We start from the raw sequence: 25,575 nt of genomic DNA on the forward strand, positions 1-25,575 counted from the left end.
CCTGGCAGGGAAGACAGAAGCCAGCTGATTGAGGATCAGTGCCACAGTGTTGTCCAAACTCCTTACTGTGGAGACAATCTGATGATCAGAAGCCTGAGGTCATGTACAGACCTGAGCGTGCTCATTAACCACAATCACACATTAATAATGCTATTTGACCGGACCAGCAAGCACTCTACCTAATGAATGAAGTGAACAGGTTGAGAAGCTGCGGAAGAGCGAAGCATTCCTCCTCCGCCAGACTCTACGACATATGGACGTGACAGCCGTGAAACACACAGGAGGAGAGAAAAAAAAATAGAGTCACTGAGAGCCAGAAAGAAGACAGAGCTGCTCTGACAGTGTTGTTAGCTGCCTGAAAGCGATGGTGTGGAGCAGTGTGGTGGAGTGTTGCGAGTAGCTGCGGAGCAGTGAGGAGCTGACGGGCTGTCTGGGAAACGTCAGTGCAGAAATGAGGCCTGGTTGAGAATGAGGAGAAAGTAACCTACATACTAGTTGGTCCAACAGGCTACAGAACCAGGCAGTACCATCTGGGCTCAGGACAACTTCTTTCTCAAAGACAGAGAGAGTGAGAAAGTGAAAGAAAGAGAAAGCAGACCACCATGACCAAAATAACACTCTTAAACGCAACTGGAACACTTCTATCCACACTAAGAGGTCAGATTTCTGCTCAGCTTGAACAAAACATTCCCTCTCCATTGAAATGTGGCTTTCAGACGAGCAGTTATAGCCCTCTACTGTACATTTTAATTGTGTGTGTGTGTGTGTGTGTGTGTGTGTGTGTGTGTGTGTGTGTGTGTGTGTGTGTGTGTGTGCACGCGCCCGTCAACAAGCGTCCAAGTGTGTGTGTGCGCAAAGCTGTCTGAGAGTGTTTTCCCGGATTCTGGGCTCCTCAAGGGCTATTTACAGTGTCCATTCTGCTCAGTCAGGCCTCGGGAGCAAGATTAGAGATAGGAAAGGTAAATATCAAGCAGATCCTACACATGCATTGCACGCACACACACACCCTTCTCGGAGCATTGACCTGCGCAGGGTCCCCTGCATTTTACAGAGCCTCCGTCATTTCATTAACTGCCACAGGTAAAAGTCAGGGACCAAAACCCAAGCATCTGTCTTTTGCTGTTTTTACCTGGCCTTCACACTACAACTACAACCTTGACAGGGAGACAGAGAGCTTTTTTCAGATGCTGCTGTAAGCAAAAAATAGACAGATAGCAAGAGAGACTGTGAGATTAAAAAAAAGGAGACATGGGGCGGGGGTGGGGTGGGGTTGACTTACAGCCACTTTCTGGTAAAACATAGATAACTTATGACACTCTCTAAGGCCAAAGTGAATCAAATAAACATCTGTTCTGATGTGTGTTGCAGCCATAATGTGGAAGAAGAACACACACAGGGTTGTAGCAGAGGCAGAGACTGAGGGGTCTTTCATGGTTTACACTGTATCTGTAGTTTGTTCAGTGACAGACGCTGAGGTTCTGTTGTGGCTTTGAGTCCCTCATGAAGGCATTTAGGCTGTATGAATGTGTACTTTGACTGTAAAGTGGATTGTGTGAAAAAAACATCTGCTCTGCCACATCTATTATGTTTCCACGCAAAGTATGTTTGCCTGACAGATGTGCGCTGATGACTAGTAATTTGATGGATGCTGCCTGTGTGCTCAGATCTGTCGGATGATCCCTGAGAATAAAGAGTTGTTGTACACTTGGCCCTCTCTCCCACCTAGCGCGCTGATGTCTGCATTCCTCCAGCTCTTTACAAAGATTAGCTTTTCTGCAAGCAGATAATCCTGCTTCAAAACCAGGATGACAAGTCAATTAGGTTATTAACTAATCAAAAGAAAATGTATCCGCAACTTTTTCTGACAATCAAGTAATTGTTGTGGTCATATTTGTAGCATATATGCCTTCAGCTGCTAAAATTTGAGACTTTGTTGCTAGTTTTTGTCATATATGATAGTTAATCAAATCTCTTTAGGGTTTGGACTGTTGGTCAGATAAAACAAGACATTTAAAGACCTCTCAAGCAGTCAAAAATCCTTGGCCATTATCCGCACAATCTGGGCACACCGGAAGAATTGAGTCAGGCCGCATCCAGCTGCAAAACTTGGCTGATATTCGGCACGAAAGACACCTAACCCTAACGTCAACCCAGATTTGGGCCAAATAAACTGGCCCAATTCCTGCTGCCGATACTGTATTCACTGGGCCGTTGTCAAAAAATGTCCTGACCCAGCATCGGCCCAATCTTGGCACGCCTGCGGAAATCATTTGGTTCGCATACGCTTGCCAGACTTGGCAGAGATTTTGCACCAGTGACCACCCAAAATTGGGCCAAATAAACTCAACGGTTCCTGCTGCCGACACTGCCATCCCTGGGCAGTTATCAAAAATTACCTGGCCCAGCATCGGCCTCAACTTGGCACGCTGGAGGAAAATAAGGCAGGCCGCATCTGGTTGCTCAACCTGACCAAGACTCTATACTGTCGGGCCACATCATAGCAGCCAACACTGCCATCATTAGGCTTGGACTCTTTCTTGACTCTGACACTTTATGGACGAAAACATTCATAAATTAATTGAGAAAAACAGATTTAATCGATGAATCCATATTTTGAGAGTTAAGACCGACTTTAGCACTGTGCATTCAAACACTTCAATGTTGCACTGAACACAGCGCTGACATGATCAGTGCCCAGACTGATGCAGATCTCAAGCATCCCTTGAATCTGGATTGCTGCCCATAATTTCCTCTCAGACTTGTATCACATCAAAAGTGTCTTGACTAGCGTGAAATGTGGATTATGAAGGCATATCTACAACATGGGAGAGTGTTCACTGATGTGCATTTTAATACATACACACACACACACACACACTCTTCACTCTTCGTTGCCAGCTTTTTAACAGCTAGCCAGGAGGGTTAAAAGAAAAGATGGACTTCTGAGAGATGAAAGGTGATCTAGGTGGATTCTCCAAATTCAATTTTCATGGTCTGCTGAGGTACAGCCACTCTTAGATAGGCGTGCAAAGCAATCACGCATGTACACTCACATATGCACATGCTCACAGACATCTCTTATAAGCATTTCAGACACGCATAAGTAAGAAATCCGATTGATGGGGTCATTTTTTTTAGCTCTAGTGAGTGCAATCACACACTTCCGTAAAGTAGCTGTGCTCATCGGGAGAGCAGGCCGGTGGGTGTGGGGTGAGTTTAGACACACAGCAGCTGGCTTTGATACTCGGCAGGTAGTCATCACTCTGCTTAGACAAGCAACACGCTTATGGTACATGTATAGAAAATGTAATAAAATGACTAAATGCTTAGACCACCTGAAAAAAAAAACAGTACAGAAAGAAGCACGAAGACATACTGTACTTAAGCCTACAATTAGAGATGTTCCGATACAATTTTTTGTCTTCCCAATACCGATTCCAATATCTGAACTTGCGTATCAGCTGATACAGAGCACTGATCCTTTACCACCGCAATATAAAGACATTAAAAAAAACATTTACCACATTTACCAGGTGTACACAGCTAACCCTGTATGGATATTAAATAATTGCCATCATTGTTTCATGGCATGGCTCAAGTTAAACCTTTTGTAAAACATGAACAAATACATACAGAGAAGGAATGCCATAGAACTGTCTTCCATCCAGTGTAAAATATTGCGAAATTGTTGACATTTGTTAATGGCTTACGTCCCACTATTTACTGGAAGTCAAATCTTCCGCGTCACTCTAAAACAGTAATAGAAGTGGCTGCACGATGAAGAAGAATTGATTTCTGAGAAAATTGCTATTTTATCCACTTGTGAAACAGAGTTCTTCAGGGACAATGTTTTTTCTGTTGACCAAGGTAGAAGTTAATGTCGCTCTGGTTCCCTGGTCAAAAGCCTGTGGGATTTTTCTGTTAGATTACTGCAGAAAATAAGATCTGTGGCAAACAAACATTTATGATACTAACACGTCGTTTTCTTAAGAAAGATAATCTTCACAAATGAACACCACTTTTATTTTTGAAGGCTAAATGCAATCGCCAGGAGTAAAAAGCTAATGTTAGGCTACAAACGAACTACCCCATGGTCACATGACGAAACGTCACCACCACCACAAGGCGGCAAAGCCATGTTCGGCATGATGACGTTCTGTCGTCTTGTGAAGCCACTTGTCAGCAACTGCCTTTTAAAAGAAAAATAAAAGCTTTAAAATTTACGTAAGGGTAATTACTGACGCATTTTATGTCGCAGAACAAAACGTGACAATCTCTAAAGCTTGTGTTAACAGACCTTATTTCAGGCCTCTAACCAAAAACCCATTCAAAAAACCCATCAACTTTGAGTAGAGGGAACTGGGAATGGGAAAATGCTAAGTCATATCTGGGTTTTAGGACTCAATGATTGAGCGCTCTGAAACTACTTTAAAGTTTATTAATACATTATATGGCATCAGATTGGTGAATAAACTTGCATACTCGCCAATACCCGAGGAAGCATTTTTGACAGTATCGGAACAACTCTACCTAAAACACCTATATTACCAAATAATTTGTCTGGCAGAGGACTCACAAGACAACTCACAAATACTGACCAGAAAAAAGAAAGCTATAGCGATGGCGACCACCTCAGTATTCAACACAAAAGAAAAGACCACAGCTGTATAGTGCAGGCAGTAAATTGAAATGACTGAGTCCCAGGCCTGTAATTTTACAATCCTCCACTGAGCATAAACATTCTCTGAATGATCTTCATTCCAGGCATTATCACTCCTCACGGGGTTAGCGGCTGTGAGGATGGATATATTAGACTGTACAAAAGGATCTCAATGAAATTCACTCTGCCTCGGAGTTAGACCTGTTCTGCCCTTCATAATAAATAACATAATCCTGTTGATTCATTCATTAGCTTTGTGGTGGAGTTACATGTCTCTTCACTCCTCTGTGCAGTAATCCCTTCATTACCACCTCAGTAACTGTGCCAGCCTGGCCTTGAAGGATCTTCTCATCCTGCTCTCGACCCCCACAGCTCCACCCCTCTCCCCGCTTCTTTTGTCTTTTCCCATCTCGCTCTATCCACTTTAGTCACATAGCCAGGTTTGGCAAGTAGTGGGCAGGCTGTGTTCAGTCTTGTCAGGGTAAATTATGGATCAGGTGGCCGGTGAGCTGTCAGTTGTACCAGCTATGTGCCAGTGCCAAAAACACCACAGGCATTCCCTGGCACAAACACACACCTCCCACCTCCAACCCTCAAAATACATAAACATAGTTATCGAAGTAAGGGAGCCCCTCATCTTCAACCACCATCAAACCTCATGTGTTTTCATCTAACATTACTTATTCACCGCACGCATGCTCACATATGGAGGCTCATGCTCAAGTTTATGAACAAACACAAGTGAGCATCAGATTTATACAGGCATGCACAAACACACACATATGGTGTGCAGCCTCCTCCTCCTCTGTTCTGGAGGAGCTCCAATGTGCCCCCAAATCTCTGTACAGGGTATTATTTTGCATAGAAAATACCTCAATACATTGGCTTTTTGTAATTAGAGGTACACACACTGCTTCTTCTTCTCTGCAAATCAATTCATTTGCAGATGAGACGCACACTTAATCCAAACAGCGGGGCTTTTATGGAGATGGAGCACAGAGAGAGAAGGGCTGCAGGTTTAGTCAATACCTGTCCACACAAAATCTTAACTAACAGCCTCTGCTGTCTGTGTGACGTCATGTTAATCGCAGATTTTTTCTAGCATAAGCCGATATCAATGTGATCACCACATGCTGTTTTGCCACAGCAAATGAAGAGAGACAAGGAAAAAGAGACGGAGAGAGAGGATGGATGCAGGGAGGGAGCAGAGGGGGAGGGAGCGGCCGGTGGCCCGTACGAGGCAGGGTGCGATTTTAATACGTGGAGCTCACAGTCTCATTACAGGCTTCAGTCTGAAGAGCGCAGGGGTCAGACCTGATCCAAACCCACACTGACAAGTGCAAATGGGATTCTGCTGTCTGTCTCAACACCCTCCATACACACACCCTGCCCCACAAACACAGACGGACACTTTCTATCAAAACCAACCCCCTCCTTCTCAAACACACACACACACACACACACACACACTCTACCTCACAAAAGCATCACCCTGTGTACAATCGCACACAACTATGCATTTGCATCCATAAACACACAGCAAAGCAAACTGGAGAAGTGAATTGCGACCTTTTCTACTTTGTTACCTTTTCTAGTCTGCATCTGCTTCTCTATCGAACACTAATACTACACCGCCTCCTTCCATTAAAGTGAGGCAAGTACATTTTGCAACATTACATACTTGAAATCTTTTAATTTCAATGATTTCCAAAGTAAAAGTTCCTGTTAACATTTTCTTCCTAAAGATGAGGGCCCCAGCTTCAGGGACAATTCTATAAAAACTTGACTGACTCATTACTCATCTTTGACCCCAGTAGCAGTTGCACAATTTCATTCACATAAACACACATTTTCCACATGCATTCACATAAATCTAGCTATGCACATGGGACCATATCATGTGAGGCAGGGTGGGCCGTGTTGACTTGCACAATCACCTTGATGAATCACCCCAAGTAACGGCCTGCAGAAGAGCATAGTCTGTTGAGTAGTGACTCTCAGTGGAGATTGGCTATCTTCTACATGACCTACACACAGCTAATACATGCGCGCACACACACACACACACACTCTCACACACACACACTCTCTCTCTCTCTCTCTCACACACACACACACACACACACACACACACACACACACAAACGACCCAGGAATAAATTACATGTGACCTTTATACACATCATGTTTAAAATGCATTATCCTGAGTGTGCTAGACATGCTTAAAAACATCCAGAGATATTGCGGCGATAAAACCCCCTGCTGTACATGACCGATGAATGCACAAACAACTTTTTACACAAAAATGCTCTTGAGTGGAGGGGCAGTATATTTCCAGTGTGAATGGCCATTCATGTAAAAGGAAACCACAAAATGACCATGTTTCCTCTCTGCTTCAATGTTGAACCAGCATGTGCACATAAGCAACCCGGAAACATGCGTACCGGCAGGCAACAGAAAAAAAAAGGTGTTCTTAGAAATTAAAAATGAAAAGCATAAAATATGCAGCTAGCTCCCACTATGCCAACAGTGCCTCTGACACAGGCATTCTCTCCTCCGTTCCCACCACATGTTTTATTCAGGACTGATATTCTAAAAGCTGAAATAGAACAATCTATTTCCCCTTGCATTCCTCACTTCTGATTTACTGATGAATATTTCAGAGGAATGTCAGAAAAGACAGAGAAACTCCACTCTAAAAGCCGGCGTCTGCCTCACCTCTCCCTTCAATCCTCCCATCCTCCTGCTGTCTTTACAAGACAGCTACGTGATCCTCGTGCAAGACTCACTTAAGTAGCAGATTTGCTTAATTTTCTACATGATTTAACAATTTGTGGAGTGAGTGTTCAGGGGCATGAGAAGGGGGCGAGAGGGGAGTCTTTGGCCCAAGAGTGGAGGAAAGTGAAAAGGGGGAAGAGGGGGGAAAGGAGATAAAGAGAGGCACCGTGCTGCACAGATAGGACACATGATATGAGTGGGAAAAACATGTTCCAAAAAAAACTACACTAGGACCAGACAGCAAATTTCGTTTTGACTAAGAATAATTTAAACTTTTTGACAGATTTTACTTTTTAAATCACTGAATGTACATCACATGAACTAAAAGTGGAGCAAAACACAGACTACATTAATTTCTGGATTTTAAAACAAACATAAAATAAATGCAGCAAGCATAAACAAGCAGGTGAGTAAAATATGGACACATGTGAAAGGCACACATCTGCTCCTGCTCTTTCCAGTCCCTCATGCCTATTTATACCTGACTGGAATGCCAGTGAGTGACTGACTGAATGACACACACACACACACACACACACACACACACACACACACACACACACACACACACACACACACACACACACACACACACACAGAGCTTTACAGGCAGAGCTATTGTTCTCTCTCAGTCTTAGCAAAGTCATGTGCACCACTACAATATAACGTGGAAACAGAAGGAAAACAGTAGATAAAGAAGACAGAGAGACACTGTCAGGGAGTTTCTCTATCTCTGTCTCTCTCTCACTCACACACACACACACAGGGAGTACTGTACAGATGGTACTCACAGTCTTTCAGTATTGCGGGGGATATTCCTTGGCATGGTTTTGAGACCCAGTCCATGGCAGTCCACTGTGGTGCCGCTGCAGGTACACAGGGCTGGGCAGGCACTGGCGTTGCTCATGAGCAGAGCAGAGAGCATCACCATCCACATCCAGAGTGGCTGCCCGGCCAGGCTTCCCATGCCTGCCCCAAAACAGCTACCTCTGACAGGCATATTCACCACCACTGCAGCCAGTTCTTCAACAAAACCCCCTGACTTCTTTCTGTCCACCTTTCTCTGCAGTAAAAAAAAAAGAGCAAGAGTCCTGCTACACCTTGCAAGTCCTCTAGAATAATTATAAATTTGTGGTGAATATGAATAGAAAACTATAACAAATGCTAATAGTTTCCTCTTGAAGCAAATCCTTTTTGTTCTTCTAGATCTCTTTTGATGTAGGAATGATATCCACCACAGTTACACCACTGGTGTAAAAAAAAAGCAGTTTTCTTTCTCTTATTTTCTCCTTGCAAAACTCCTCTCTTGTCTTTGTGGAGTTGCTGTGCTCTGGTCTGCACACGTCTGCGTCTCTGTCCTCCTCTCACTCAGTCCCGCTCTGCTCTGCTCGCCTGAAGAGAGAGGGAATAGGGAAAGAGCAGAAAGAGAAAAAAATCCAGTCTCTTTCTCTCTCTCTTACATACACACACACCAGTCATCCATCACAAGGATCTACAAATAGCCGAGCCCCCGACTCCACCCCTACCCCTCCTCTCCTCCCCCACCTCTTTCCCTCCTCACAACACCCCCCTCCAGAACCCTGCCTGAACTCACTCTCATTCTCGAGATCCCTCTTTCATTCTCTTGATTCTATTCACAATACAAATCTACTCCAAGTATCTTTCATTTTCTGTTTGTTTTGTTTTCTCTCTCACTCCAGTTCTTTCCTTTCAGGTTTGCCTCCAGGCAAACCCCTGGCGAAAGAGACCTAACCTGCATGACACTGCGTAACCCCTGCCCAAAGGAGAAGCTGTGGGGAGATTGTGTGTGTGCACATGTAACGAAGGAGAATCCACCGGGGAAGAGAGGAATCAACACCTCAGTCCTCGGAGGCAAAAAGCCGGAATAAATAATCTGTAAATGTGGGTCTTAACATGTAGATCAAGTGCAGCCACACACACACAGAAGCTGCAATAGGAAACTGAGAGAAAAAATGCAGACTTAAAAATATTCATGATCTTTTGGGATGGCAGACCACAGCCATAAAAAGCAAATCAACACTATATTTTAAGCACAGCATCAGCACAGGAACACAGATTTTATACTAATGCATACCAATGAAAAGACAAACAGCTACACTCACAACCATACCTGCTCTGTTAATTCGATTTATGGCAGGAACTGACACACAGTCTCCTCTCTCAATGCCAGGACCAGGCATTCCCTGTAGTGGACTCAAAGCACAAAGACATAAACTGGACTGTGCAGAGAAGGGAAAATTGAATGATAAGCAGCACATGCAGGCCATTATTTACTTTAAAAGAGTTCTTAATAAATATTATTTTGCAAAGGTTGACATGGAGTGAAAACAGTGGATATATCAGAGTCCAGCCGCTGTTGACAGTGTAATTGTAGCTTTCAGGAAACTTTTCCGAATGCATATTGATTTGCAGTTCGTGGAATTGCAAATCAGTACTCTGGATGTGGGTAGGAAAAGGATCTCTCTTTTTTTTTATGGGTTCAAGCCAAAGTGCATTGTTTAAGGTTACCCGCACAATAAAACAAATGGTGAGACTTTAAAATAAGGTACAATGAGAAAAGTTACCAAGAAAAAAGAGCAACAACAAGCACTTTTTGCATTCAGCCAAAGTGTAATGATTAGATCCTAGGTATCTGCGAATCTGCATACTGATTACCAATTTAATTAGGGCCTGCCACAAAGATCACGTTATTGACTTATCCTGGTCAGCAAAAATGATCCCCGTCACGTCCATATTATTGTGCAATATTGCTTGTGTTTACAAGTGTATTTTCTTATTCAAGAGTGCCATTAAAATCTAAACTGACATGAAGCCACAAGAAACACAGTTTCTCCAATCGTTATAAGCCTTGGGCACACCACCTTAGCATTTTTTGGCAGCGCCAAAGCTGAAAAAAATGTTTTGCTGTCTTCTCTGTTCAATTTAAAAGTTCACTGCTCTATAATATAACGGCAAATGACAATCTGCTATTTTTCGCATTTATTCATGGGACAACGAATCATCCAACAGAAGTAGTTATCACAACAGGCTTAAATTAAGCTTTCTTGATTAAGGCTCAATCAGCTGCCAAATGGCACAAAAACAATAACCAATACTTCAGCTCCTTCCCTATTACACATAAGCATTAGTAAATAGTTTTACACCCCCTCATGTAAGGTCATGCACTGGCAATCAAGGAGGTGATGGTTTGTTGTCTTGTAGAGATTCATATATCACAAATCCAAAGAAACTAAACTTTCTTGCAGATATAGAACTGATTTATACACTGGCGTTCATATCAATATGCATGGAATCCATCATTTTTTGTGCATCTGTTTTTGTACAACCCACTACAATTATTCTTGAACCAGAGTCAGTAAGGACATGCAACTACTGCTATTCAGAAATTAGCAGCTAAATGCTCATTTCAACAAAACAAAAAACAAAACAAAAAATAACTAAAAAGTTTGGTACTTAAACTAACAAACAAACACCTCAGCCTCCCTCAGCCATAGTTGTGCTTGGCTCAGCTCTAGCCACTTGGTCTCTGGTCTAATTCTACTGAAGGCTTTGCTGCAGGGTCGATCCCTCCCAACATAAACATCAGCACAATCCCATAGACACAAGAATCCCATTCACTTTAACTAACAAAGCCACAAAGAGAAAAAAGAAACAGGCAGCGAAGATGCAAGCAGAAACATTTGAGTTTGGAACTGGAAACATATGCTTGAGGTGCGTATGTGAGTGCACATGCAGGTATGCACACACACATACATGCCTCCATCTGTCTTGGTGAAAAGTGTCTGCAGTGTAGATCTTCCATCTATGAATGGCTAATTAAAGAGGAGACAGTGGTGTTTAGTGGTAATGGGGGGTGGTGGTAACGTCCCTCCGCTCTCTGAGTCGTGATAGGAATGCACACAAATACACAACAGGAATTATTCTGCTGCTCTGAAAGCCGTGGGAGGACATGGCAGCAATTTATAATTAGTCTGGGAGAGGAGAGTTTGCAAAACGTAAGAGCTCACTGACAATTGATTCTAACAAGGAACTAACTGCAATTGGAATAGCACCCAGATTTAAAAGTTCATGGCAGCGCTGAAGCCCGAGGAGTTCAATAAATATTTTCCGACAGCTTGTACCCAAAGTTAGAAATCAAAGAACCAAACGTTCATCAAGACGAAGCTGGCAGCTGCTCGTGGCTGAATGAATTTGTTAGTACATGCTTGACTCACAAAACTGAAATGAATTTCACCCTCAGAAGAGCTGTGCTTCAAAGAAAAGGCAAGAAAAATTACTCCATCATCCATTGTTGGAAAGAAAAAAAAAATACAAAACTATGCCGGCATCTACAAAAGTATTTCAACCTCGAATTGCTATTTTTTTCTTTAGTGCGGTGTTTCACTATCTGTAGTTCTAGACAGAATTAGCTCCCTCTGAAAGGCATTTTACTGCATACATTTAAAGAAAAATCACATCTACTCATATGATTGTGGCTTTGTGTGCGCACCAGATAATGTAAAGTTGATTACAGTATGTCTGACTCATTTTACAGTCATCATGCTTATTCTGGAGTAGGAATGCTAAATAAACCCCTCTGGAGTTTTGGCTGTAAAACAATACTATTTTTATCATGGAAGCTGTGTGATGTATATTTACAGAACATGAGAAAAAGCAGACCCATTCTCACAGATGTTTACAACATATACTTACAATACCAAACATGCATTGACATGGACACCATAATGACACACAGACATTCCTCCTATTGTGGAGAGAGCTGCCTTCACCCTTACAATCCACGCACTCACCCTCCAACTACGTAAAATGTGTTCAATTTGGGCAAATCATTTACAGCAAATAGCAACAATTTTGGTAACAATTTTCTTTTTTGCGGTCTTGAGGGTATTTATTATTGTTGGTACACAACTGTTTTACATTTCAATTTGATCTGACATCTCTGTAAATTTCAGCACACATGTGACATGGGTTTCTTTTTTCATTTTGTCATATTTCTTATTTGCAGTAATGGACACTATAAGCCTAAAAGTTTACAAGCAACTCGATTGCTATTTTAGGGCTTTAGTACTGTGTGTTGTCACAATATTGGAATTTCAAATTTCATAACAATATCTTGAAAAAATCTATAATCAATACCACAGGTATATTTTATTAAAAAATAAATATAACAAGGATATAATATGATTACGGTGACTTTTCTTTTCTCGATTAGTAGCACAGAAAAGTAAAATGACTGCAGTAAACATCACCAATAAGAGAAAGCAAGAAAACAGAGCTGGTAGGGGTGTATTGATACTGCAGGTAATGAGTTTTGAAACAGTCTTAAACAATCATGTCAAAAGGTATTGATAAATCAATACTTTTGACAACACTAGGACATGACTGTTGATGTGGGGAGAGGTCAGGGGAAGCGAGTTAGAAAAGGCTAAAGTAGCATTTGTCTTAAATATTACATATATTCAATCAGCTTTTATCATAAAGTGGCCACCAGGCTGATATATTTCGGTTTAAATACTGTAAAGTTTTTTGTTCATGTATCAAGTTATTTTGCGTATTTCACAGAACTTTAGTAGTTAATACACAAATTTCTCTCATCTTGACCTGTCTCTGGTTGTCTCGAAAATCAAAATCAGATCAAAGAGATGCTTTATGATATATTACTGTAAATAAAGTATTTTTGTAAAATCAAATATCAAAGACAGAGAGAGCTAGAGAGAGGGATTTGATTTCACTAAAATACTTTATTTACATCTATATATTAACTATATTTACAGGCACAGCACTATATTAGGAGAGAGAGAGAGAGAGAGAGAGAGAGAAAGAGAGAGAGAGAGAGAGAGAGGTGCTACAGCTGACTAATTATTTGCAACTAAACAGCATCACCTTGTGGCTAAAAGTAAAACAGCATCATACAGCTGCAAAAATCAACATCATTCAAATTCCAGCGAAGGCTGGGAAAACAAAACACCATAATTTAGGAAAAGTTTCAAAGAATGTTCCTAATCATGTCTTCATTTTCAAATGAACAAACACCTACAGATGTCAGCTTGATGCCTTTTAATTACAGTGCTTTGCATAGCTTCACAGTAGCATCAATCTCATCACTTTACATGGTCAATTAAGTTGAGCATGTTGGCAATTATCACATTATGGTTGAATGGTAACAGTGAGGCAGAGTGACCATTGAAGCAGAAACTGCTATTAAAAGTAAGACGGCAAGCAGGTTTTAAAAGTGGCTGTGGCTCAAAGTCTCCTAGGAAGCATCTGGGTTAACAACCAAAATGGAACGCAAACAACAAATTCATTTTCAATTGCATTCAACTTACCTTTAAACATAAATATAGACAATAAAACATTAAAAAATCGTAAAAAACTTGAACTAAAAAGCTGAATAAATGTAAAGTCATAAATGCATATAAAGCTAAAAAAACTGTATACATTGTTGCATAACTCAAAAATGGCCTGAGAAAAACTACAAACAATAAAACACAAAATTAAAATGTAGCTTACAGTAGCAGTAGTTTAAACTATCACAGCATTGACACCCAAGACATGAGCTAAAGTGAAAACAAAGAGAAAGCTATTTATATAATGTACACAAGCTGGACCTTTGGCCTCTGTATCTCGTTATCTCCCATTATCTCTTCTTCATTCTCTATCAGTCTTTACACGCTTATTTTACTGACACTACATTTTAGCACACTCTTAAAGCTATCAGGAATCTAAAGAGAAAATGTATCTTAATCTATACAGTAAATTAAGATATTTTTGCTTTAAGGCACATCTGTGAATTCACAATTTTTCTAAGTCTTGAACAGTCTGCATTGACTTTATGAGTCCAACTAACTTACAATAACTTACAACTTTAACGTTTAAATAGAAAAGCCTGCACATCACGTTTTATCAATGCATCTGATGCACTGGACTCCGGGACTTGAAACATCTAGATGACCAATAAAAAATAAATACAATTAGGCTTGCAAGTTAAATAAAAATGTTTCAGTCAATGATAAAGCTAAATCCCTAAAAAGTAACTAGTGTAAATACTTGTCATTTGCATCCTGTGAAATATTGTGAATGAGCAAGAAATTAGACAAGGATGAACTCCTACAGGCTGGGTAAAAAAACAACTTTGCACTGACGAAAAAAGCATGTATCATCCCCACAGTTGTCCATGAACCCCTTTTATGTGTCCCTTATCTTCAGCAAAACTTACTATTGCAGAGATATTCTGGTGCTTTCTTGCTATCTTACTAACCCTTAAGACATAAACTTCACTTCTTGAGAAAAAAACAGCGTCGTACAGATCCAAACATGGTGTCAAAACAAAGCTGTACAGTGCCTTACACTGTTTAGTTTGTGTCGACGCCTCAAGAAGATCCTTTAATACCCCGAACATAACAGTCAGCCTGATGTTTCCTTAGTTCTGGAGAGCACATTCTTTCAAAGACCATTAATCCTGGACAAGATGAGAAGAGAGAGGGAGAAAAAAAATATTGGGTAATTTTTAATCCTTTCAGCAGAGCACATCAGGCATCATTAGCAATGTAAGCACTGCTGAGTCAAAGTGAGGCCAAGCTTGCCTGCGGTGAACCACAGGCAGATGGCTGGAACTCCTTTAGCAGTCATGAGAAAAACTACTTGTCACCGGCTGATGTCACTTTAAGGAGTGCAGTGTGCTGTCCCACAATTTAAAAGTGACATTTGGATTGGTTTGGTTTAAATAAAAGAAAGTTACTGTATTACTGTACAGCATTTCTTCATACATGTCATATCATCTCCATGGGAGAACATTCTATACAATTTCTAAATTTGAATTGGCCACTCAGTCCTCCTGACATCGCAGTGTCAGTATATACCCGCTGTATTTCACAAGACCTCAAAAGTGTATATGATGCAGACATTGTCATGCTGAGACTTCTCAAACTGGAATAGTGAAAATGCATAACTAAAGTTACCACTATACTAACACGTATGATTGCTGTAAATATTTCCACTGGAAAACATGCCATCTTCACTTTGACTATTTTTACAGAAGAGAACAGAGGATTGACAGTGATCATATGGTGCAACAACAATCACTCAAACCCAGGGCTGCACGACATGTAAAAAAAGATGAATCATTTAAACAGTTGCAATACAAGTTGCAATTTTAGTAGGAATGAGTAGAAATGGTAACTTTGTGTTAATATATATATATATATATTTATACTCCTGGGCCCCCAGAGAACGGCGGAGACGCCCTGGAGCCTCCAAAAGAGTATAAGAGTGAGTGCTTTGAGAGTGTTAGTCAGTCTAGTCTCAGTATTGACTTGAGATTGTTGTGTTGTTGAAGACAAGAAACTCTCTTCTGCAACTGACTTTGCTCATCTCCAGTGGTCCTTACTGAAGTGACTCCATCTGACCCCAACCGAAGAGGCTTGCAAGATTAACTCATTTAGATCAAGTTTGAGTTAATTTAAAATAGTCTTCTGAAGTGTTCATCCACAATATCTGCCACAATCGAAACATTTGCCGCCACAAATTGATTTTATATTCTTGGAGCTCTATTGAAATACATGTACTGTTGGAATATGCACTGCACCACACTCTTGGAGCACAGAGCGTACTCTGGGCACAGATGGAGCAGCAGGATGCCAGTTGTAGTGATAGTCTTACTTAATCCGTCACAGCTGGGACAGGCAGAAGAAGCATAACAAAATGTGTTTTGTTTGTGGTGTAACAATGCAATACTCACGGCTCCACAGTTGGTGTCTCTTTGCTGCTCATTAAGTGATTGCAGGGTAGGGGACTCTCCAGTCTGCTGTTTTCTTTCTCTGTTAGTGCTTGGCCTCCCAACACCTTCTTCTGTTGAATAAGCAAAAAGTCATTACTGGGAGATATTCAGAGTGTAGGGCTGTATTAAAGACACCCTGTAGATGTTTTACTGTAAAAAACACTCATTTTTCCAATTTAAATGTCAAAATCATCAAAATGCACTTAATGTTTTGAAGACCGTAAGAACATGAGGAATACATTACTTACATAATGAAACTTTTAACTGGAATACTTTTATATTTTATGCGCTTCCGGCCGTGTGTGTGTGTGCGTGTGTGTGTGTGTGTGTGTGTGTGTATGGCTAGTGTATTCATATCAATTAGTGTTTATTCCACATTATTTTAATCCTTTATTTCATTCTGTATATACTCTTCACATTACTCAGCACTTTTCAGCTTTTTGCACTTCTAAAATTCTCAAGTGCATTTTGTTAACTATCTGTATTCTGTACAATGACAATAAAGCTATACCTAATCTGATCTACAGAGGACATTTACTTTGCTGGCTTTGTCAGTGTGGGGTATATTGTCCTCAGGTTGAACTAACCTTGATTATTCCACCCAAAGAGCGCGAACGCCAGTGTTTCCTGCTGAATGGTGCCCGCGAGTCTGAGGAAGGTGTCTGCAGCTGCTTATCAAACTACACACAGAAATAAAACACATTTTGGTGCTGAGCTGCAAATACATTTCCTGTATGTTCTCTACATTCACAGTGACCAACTGCACCTGTCTGATGAGTTTCTTCTTTTTGGCAGACTCAGGCATGTTGTTGACCTGCTGGTACAGCTCTCTGAGGGCAGATTCAGTGTAACTCTGAGTCTCTGACAACATGGTGGTGGAGGTGCTGCTGACCTCACCCTCAATTGTTCTCATGGAGGAAGAAGGGGATGCAACTGTTACTGCAAACGTGGAACCATCTTTACTCCCAGAACACAGCGTCAAGTCATCCTAAAAAGGTCAGACATAATGTGATCAGATATTTAATTTCTGCTATCCCACTGCAACCACAACAAGTCACACACTGCACACACATATGGACAGCAAATAGCTTGAACAACGGAGTACAGACACAGTGCTCGGAGGTTTAATTTCAGTGTTCTTTAAAACTCATTCTGTTGAATTCCCCGTAGAAGATAAGTCTCTCGAGGTTCTGTATTTAGACACGCAGTGTCTAAAATTACCCAGTCACTGAGGTTACTTGCTTCACAAGCTAGCACAGGGGAAAAAAAATACTGTTGACACTTTGAACAAAGCTTTATAGATTAATGCAATGCAGCGCTCACACTCTTTTTAATAGGATGAACTCAATTAGGAATATAAGAAAAGATTATAAAACTCACCTTTGATTGAAGAGTTTTGGATCCTGTGAAGTATAAGCGGGTGTATTCTTTGATGTATGTAGGCGCCTTCAATGAAAGTGAATATGTAAATTAAATCCTCTGATGAAACATAGTGAAGAATGAATCTAGTCTAATATACATGAATATGATTAGTATTTAGAAAGTGATGAATCTATCCACAAACAATGGTGTATTAAAGGAGTACTTATCCCTCAAATTACTATTTGTACAACTATTTCTCAACCTATGTTAGATTGAATTTGTGGAGAAAACTTTCTTGCATGCCTCCGGTAAATCAAGAATCCAAAAATTTGGGAAAATTCTTGGTGAATTGAAATCATAGGGGTCTATGTTTAAAGGACCTATTTGAAATTACCAGCCACCCAGTCCAAATGGGGGGCAGTATTTCACCCTTTAAATGACTGTAAGCCTACAGTTTGTGCGTTATTAAATATACTAAAGATATGTCTCGGTAAATGGCCAACATTAGACGTCACTTACCAGTCTATAAGAAACGAGTTCAGTGTCAAACCGCATGTTTTTACTCTCCAACAGCTGTCTTGGCTGGAAAGCCAAACCAAAATTGACTCTAGTTTTGCTTCTTCTTACATCGCTTCTTTTCTTTGCTGCGGAAGATACCTTCTCTCCACGAGCTGCTTGTGATGGAGATAATGGCCGTTTTCCTAGACCTTCTGCCATTACTGTGTTTCACTTAACTAACTCACGGAGTGTATCCAGTGACTCTGCTGTTGTGTCGAGGACTGTAACATCAATATGCGTTTCCTCTCCACCTAAACCTGACCCAAAACCTTTGCCCTAACCATGACCAACGAGGGGGGCGCCACACATTAACAGGTGGGGAACTCTATTTGACGGGGAACACACTTCGAAACAACACCGGTTGGCTCAACTTCTTCATCCTCTCCTGCAGCACACTAGAGGCTACAGTGGCCGGCCTCTCAGGCCAGGATACATTATCACAGAAGGGACGGCCTGTTCCTGGCTGCTTAGCAGTGGATATCTCTGCAATACAATACGTAAGCATCTTGGACATAATGTCAAGGATATTACTTCTTCACACTCTGTTTATATGGTTAGTTCATTTTTGAATGTTTTAAACTAAAATTATGTCCAGATCCCACAAAATGCACCTTCAACAACAGCAAAATGATATTAAAACATCTGTTTACAAACAAACAAATCATGGGGTCTAAAATCTTATTCAACCTGTTGTATGCTCAGTACTTCTCAAACAGACATCCTTTCCCAATGGGGAACTGCTGATGGGCCACTCGATCTACTACCTCAGTCAACAGAAGACCAGCAGCTCCTGTGAGCGACAACAAAAAATTCCTGTTTTTGTCAATGGTGTCTGGCTTTGAAGAAAGTAAAGATAAGTTTCACTCTTTCATTCAGTTTTCCCATCTGTTTGAGTGGTACTGATCATATGAATGGATAAATAAGACTTGGATTATACTGCACAGGTTGTGCAAGAGTTTGTAAACAGATGTTTGATACAGTTTTGCCATGGAAGCATGCGGAAAAAACAGTTTTCTTCACAATTCAACATAACACAGGATAAGTAACTGAAAACCAAATGGTAATTTGGGGACTTAACATTTCTTTCAGGCTGCCAATGTTTCATGTGGAAGGATACATTAGCTGTGTCCAAAATCTCATACTATGCACTACATAGCCAATATGTGTAATGTTAAACATATTTTTGCATAAATTAACAGTAGTATAAGTAGTAGGAAGTGCCAACCTCAACTCCACCAGCAATTTTAAAAAAGTACTTTTTTTAATTGAGTCTCTCTGGCAACTAAATAAGTATTCAAGAAGTCCTTCTCAATTAAGTGAATGGGGAGTTTTAAACCACAGACAGTCAATGACAGAAACACTCAACACATTGAATCAGATCTTGATGACCATGTCTATACGTTTGGTTTACCAACTGCTTTTCTGCTTTTTATTATGTTGTCTTCTGTGTCTGGTGGGCCAAAGACACATTTCCACCATGGTGGACAATTAAGATATATCCTATTCTGTTCTATTTTTGGGGCTTTTAGGCCCTCAGTGTTAGTACAGCTGAGGCGAGATAGGAATGGTGGAGGAGAGAGGAGGGATGACATGCAGCAAAGGGCCGCAGGTCTCAGCCTATATGGGGTGTGCACTCTATCTGGTGAGTTAGAGAAATTTATTTTTTTATTTTTTTTAAATACATTACATTACATTACGCTTAGCAAATTAAAGTCTTACACATATTTTCTAGACAGCTGTGAACACTGTCATCTACTGCATTGCACTGTGGAATATTTATGCCGCTGTGGCATCAAGTGTTTGTATACTGTAATACTTCGCCAGAAATAGTATGGTTTCGAATTAGTTTCGGACATACGCTTTTAGCACACTAAATAGCGTGTTAGTATGCAATTTCAGATGCAGCAATTGTGTGTGCAATTAAGACCTATTCATTGCTTTTGTTACTGGGGGAACAGCTTTGCGCCCTGTTTTCTACTACATTAACAAAGGTTGCAAATGAGAATATGAAGGGGCCTATTTAAATTGTTGTCAAGTTAGAAAAGGTCATTTGAATGGTGAAATATAAGCCAGTAATCAGGATCCAAAAGGCCACTCATGAAGATACTCTATGAAAAACAAATAGCCTTTACTGATATTTCATTCACATATAAATTCAATATTTTTTCTCCAAAGCCTGTTTGCATATCTTGTAAGCCTGGCAAATTGACATGAGAGGTTAATTTGAAACAATGCATCAAAACCCCATGTTTGTGATGTAAAAGATTTATCTTTTCTTATAATTTCTCTATAGAGCAAACTGCCTGTGTTTTGTTTTGACCTGAAACAAAATAAAAATACAGAATCCAGACAACCTTGAGAGATAAAGTCACACCTCACATTTCTCTTTCTATCAGACAGAGAAAAGAATCAGCAGGGAAACTTGCACGTAGTGTTTCCAATACATGTGCTATTTATCAGTAAGCCAAACTAGTTATGAAATAAGACGTTAAATCCAGAGAAACAAGCTTACCTTGAACAGCTTTTGTGAGTGCCTGATGAGGAATGCTATGCCATTATTCAGCTGCTCAATGTGTCCCTGCAGATCACTTGCCATCACCTGCAACATAAAAACATACATTACCAAAAAAACAGTCAAGGTTTACTTGACAATAAACTTTTCTTGGATAACTGTCACATACTGTTGAGCAAGTTGATCTTACTCAAAATAGTCTTGAAAACCAATTGCCATTAAAAAAGGAAAGTAAATATAACATTGAATCTTAATTTATTTTTAATGTATATCTAAGTAAAAAGAAAATGACAAGCAAAATGACCTTGTTTTTTCTATGTGATAGCAACTTCAGTTACCTAAATTAGTCTGACTTAACCTGATTATGACAAAGAGGATTTTGTCAATGGGGACGTCAGAAGATCTACAAGTTCTGTTTTCTTTACATGATTAAGAAAATACAAATATGATTATGAATTGTTTGCAACTGTCAGAATACAGATATGTTGCACAGTAAACTTGGTTAACTGAAGTTATTTAAACTTAGACAGACTGATTCAATTAAGCTTGTCAGTTGAAAGTTTAAACATCACAAAATTAAGTCAACTTAATTGGATATGAAGTACACATAAATTAAGATAAACTGTTGTATTTACTTACATTATTCAAGGCAATCGGTTTCCTGGTTTTCTTTTAACTAAAATCAACTTGTCAGATTTTACAGCGTGGAATAAAATGAACCTAAGATCCTCACATTTTTGGGCCAGATGATGTGTGGAGCAAACATTGTGGCTAGATTGATTGCAGACATCTTGTTAATGTGCTGATTTCGAGCAGTGTGGTACAGCAGGTTAAGCAGCAGCTTCAACAGGCTGCGGTTGGCTGGCGGGAGCAGCATGAATAGCAGCTGATACGCCTCAATCTGGCGTTCTTTGTCTGGCACACTCGTCTTATCCCCCTTATCATCGAAGCGAGTCAGCGCTGGACACAACACATAAGAGAATTACTACAAAAGAGCAAAGGGGTCACTTTTATTTTCTTATCTTGACTTAGCATTTATGTGAATATTGTTTTATCTTGAGCGATAACAGAGAGCTGCATGAGTCATGCCACACCTCCAATCTTCAGGTGAGCATGATAGTGTCTGTGCGTGAGCAGAGGCTCCGGCAGCTCTCCCAGGTACGCTTTGAGCAATGTGGCTGCATCATTGGGGTGGAAGTCGCCTGTCTCCAGATCTATCTCCGCCCCTGCATTCAGCATCTCCCTCAGGGCTGCCTGCCTTAGGCTGTGCCCTGGCACACGGAACAACCCCTCCACATGAAGGTCTGGGGGTTGTGAGAGAAAGATGGTGAGAGACAGTCAAGGAGGAGGGGTGAAAAAGAGATGTGGTGTGTAGGCGGGTAGACACAAAGTGAAGGAGACATAGGGACACAGACACAGAAGTGGGGAGAGAGATGGAGTGAATGAAAAGGAAGGAGGGAGACAGCAGGAGCAAAGTGCTTTCAGATAAATTATTGACCCAAGCATTTGGTCCTAGTGTCCAATTTCAGCATATGACATCATCGCTTTCTAGAAATAAACCATGACCTCATGCTAATTCACTGCTCTCCAACTAAGTTTAAGTAGTAAGAGTAAGGACTGCAGTCTTTACAAATCTGATTCATATAAGAATAAGTGATACAAGCAGATCAAGCAGTAGTATATCAGACATCATTAAATCAAGTAATTTTTAAAGCTGTTTGTCTACCGCCATGGTTACAGCTTAGTCATGATATCACAAATAAATGTGGAAGAAAAGGGTCCTTCTCATGACAGAAATGATGCATGCATATGAACTGGTACTCACTTTTACTCAGGTATTCAATGAGCTGATAGATCTGTGCTATTCCTTCTTCAGTTAATGGCGCACCAAAAACCACCCCTTTTTCTGAAAAGCATCAAAGAGCAAGTGAGACTAATGGTACCCTTTGTGCGTACAGCTGCTTTTAATTCATTATAAGGGACTCATTAGATCCATGTTATCATTTCCATCCATCAAAAGAACACGCAGCACTGTGCAAAAGTCTTATGCCACCACACATATCTATCACACACACACACATACATACATACATATATATACATATATATATATATATTTCTCAGTCATTCATTAAGATTCAAAGAATACAGAGAACATGTACAATGCATTGCAGGTAGCTTTGGATATGTCTTGAATGCAGCCTGGTGTAAATACACCTGAAAATTTGTTTTGTAAATCTCATATTGTCTGACCAAGAGTGTTGAAGACATGCAAAATGTAAAGGGAGATCACACTTAATACTTGCAACTTTGGCCTGTTGAAGCTGTTTTATTCTGACATATTTGCATTTTAATACCGTTTACAAAGTTCTTGTATGTTCTTGTTGTATTTCAGAAAAGATACTACTGAGAAAAAAATATGTATGATCACTGTAACCTTGATAAAATAACAACGTGTAAGGTGGCCTAAGACACTTACACATTACTGTATTTTGGGACTCTTGTCGGGCATGAACAAGCAATTTTGATGGTGTCAACTTTGGCCTCAAGAAATGATTGTGAGTGGCATTTTCCTGTCATTAATACTCATAAAAATAATCAGCACAGTAGATTAACTGCTGATGAAAAATAATTATTAATAGCAGCTCCACAACATTGACTCATTTAATCTCAAAAACATTAAAAGAAGAATAAATTATAAGAGATTGATTTTATGTTGACTGATTAATCGACCAATCATTCCAGCACTACTTGAGATACATGCATCGCAAGTCTGCAAACGTCTTAATGAGGCACTGTATGAGGTCTGTGGATAAATAAACACTACTACTTTTCTAGGATATATTTAAGCTTCCTACTGCACCAACATGACACGATTAAACCATATTAGCTAACACTGTGTTTTAAAGACTGAACACGCTGTGCTCTGTTTGTCTAACCTTTCCGTTTCAGGAAGTTGAAGGAGCGGAGAAAGCCAGAGGCGGAGGGCACCTTAGCCTCCGACTCTCCGGTGAGCTGGGCAAACTCATCCCCGGGAAGGTCTATGAGTCGAGTGATATTGCTGAGTACCAAATCGGCGAAGGCTTGCGGATGTTCGTGCCGCAGCCTCTCCACAAAGAAGTCTGGGTTAAAGATGACAGGCTGGCTCGTGTTTGGCTTTTCCTGGCTGATAAACAAACTGCATTTTGTCCCCCTGTTGAAGACAAACACACAGGCTGGGGGTTGGGATTCATGTTAAGACTCAGTGGAATAGAAAAGCTTCGAGCTTTTAATTACAGTAAAGCAGTTAATTAAAACAGAAAGGGTAGATATATAACATAAATTAGCGGATTAACGTTAGCAAATGTTAGCGAAACACATCGTTGCTGGGTTAGCTAAACTGGCTAACGCTAAGGTACTCTGCTATAGAGTAAGTTCACAACAAAAATATTGTGTTAGCATCCTAGAGACTTGCACTTCATATTGTATTTTTTCGGTCTGATAACTGTTGATTAAAGTAAACGAAAAGTTTGTACCTTCTGTCCAGTTTGTGATTACTGTGGAGATCATTTTCAGCCGCCATCTTCGTTTTGAATCTTCCGCTGTTTCCCCTTTAGTCCCGCCCTCCGCATTGTGATTGGCTGAAATATACGTACGTCAAAACCGCTCAGCTTCCGTAGATAGGTACGGGATATGTTTTTTTTTTTATTTGTATTTTTAAATAGATTATGTCTTAATGAAATGCATGGATCATGTAAATGACAAGAAGAAGATCTGTCATACAACATTATGACCTCGTATTTGGTAAATTGTAAAGGCCTACGTGATTTTAAAATGCCATCTCTCAAGATGTTTTGTGAGTGTGTGTGAGTGTGTGTGTGTGTGTGTGTGTGTGTGTGTGTGTGTGTGTGTGTGTGTGTTTGTTTGTTTGTTTATTTCCATAATGTCCAATTTTCATGTCAAATGAATAGGCTAAACGATCTAATTTTAAATACTGGGGAAATTCTCATGTTTTAACAGAAGTTCAATTTAACATACCCCTGCTTGTGAATTTAATTTTTTATTTTATTTTATTCAAAATCTTAAACCTGCTCTCTGATTTTTATACAGCAAGCCACAAAAGCAGTAAAAGTAGCAATACCACAGTGCAAGACTACACTGTAATAACAGGTTAACGGCCTACATTTTGCTATTGTAAAAAATACTTATCATGCAGAAAGCCTAATTTCAGAATCAGATATCACATTATTGGTTTTGAACATGGCGACATGCATGGACACAGTGGCTTTGCTCTTCTTGAAGTGGATTTTTGCTTAAAAAACTCACACATCCAAATTCTTGAAAAGCTTTTACTCAAGTGCCATTAAGGAACTAAACAGCTAAGTAACCATGCTATACATGAAATAAAAACTAAGTGGAATATCCTGCATATGTGAAATATTATCAAGAAAATGTGCAGTATGTATATCATACCTTATACAGTCTATTCTCTATACTTAGGCCTGTATATAGTCTTTAATGCATCTGCTTGTCTTTGAAGTTTTGACACCTAATTTTATTGTACAGCTGTGCAAGGACAATAAAGTCAATAATTACTGATTACATTACAGCCAGTAAAGATGGAGCTAATTTTAATGACTTTAGATACAGATGGGTAGCTTAGCCTACAACATTAGGCTATATAATAATTTATTAGTTGCTTAATATTTTGTAGTAATCTATATCTGCAAAGTAACTAGTTCCTTTAGTTGTGGAATAAATAGTAAAGCATACAACATTTGCCTAAAAATGTAGTGGAGTAGGGTATAAAGAAGCATAAAATGAAATATTTAGGTATGCTACAAGAGCCTCAAGAATGTTCTTAAGCAGTCAGTTCTTGAGCAAATACTTTTATTACACCATACTGTATCATAAAATTGGTGTGTCAGC

General features: G+C 40.0%; 1 protein-coding gene across 3 annotated transcripts in view; it reads right to left on the reverse strand.

Annotated features, from left to right (window-relative positions):
• The window catches only part of slit1a (slit homolog 1a (Drosophila)), a 121,543-nt gene extending 97,297 nt beyond the window's left edge, over nt 1–24,246 (reverse strand). For 2 of the 3 annotated variants that reach the window (XM_042501676.1, XM_042501675.1), the window contains exon 1: nt 8,230–8,775. In XM_042501676.1, coding sequence (XP_042357610.1) covers nt 8,230–8,438 — 209 coding nt within the window. In that variant the 5' untranslated portion in view covers nt 8,439–8,775. Of the gene's footprint in view, nt 1–8,229; nt 8,776–16,196; nt 16,307–16,822; nt 16,916–17,001; nt 17,224–17,615; nt 17,682–20,667; nt 20,755–21,400; nt 21,628–21,761; nt 21,972–22,492; nt 22,574–23,606; nt 23,861–24,182 lie in introns of those variants that run through there. The other variant, XM_042501674.1, reaches the window with a different exon arrangement.
• Nucleotides 24,247–25,575: the final 1,329 nt, after the last annotated feature.

This window comes from Plectropomus leopardus, chromosome 15, assembly GCF_008729295.1.
Source record: "Plectropomus leopardus isolate mb chromosome 15, YSFRI_Pleo_2.0, whole genome shotgun sequence".
Classification (NCBI taxonomy): domain Eukaryota; kingdom Metazoa; phylum Chordata; class Actinopteri; order Perciformes; family Serranidae; genus Plectropomus; species Plectropomus leopardus.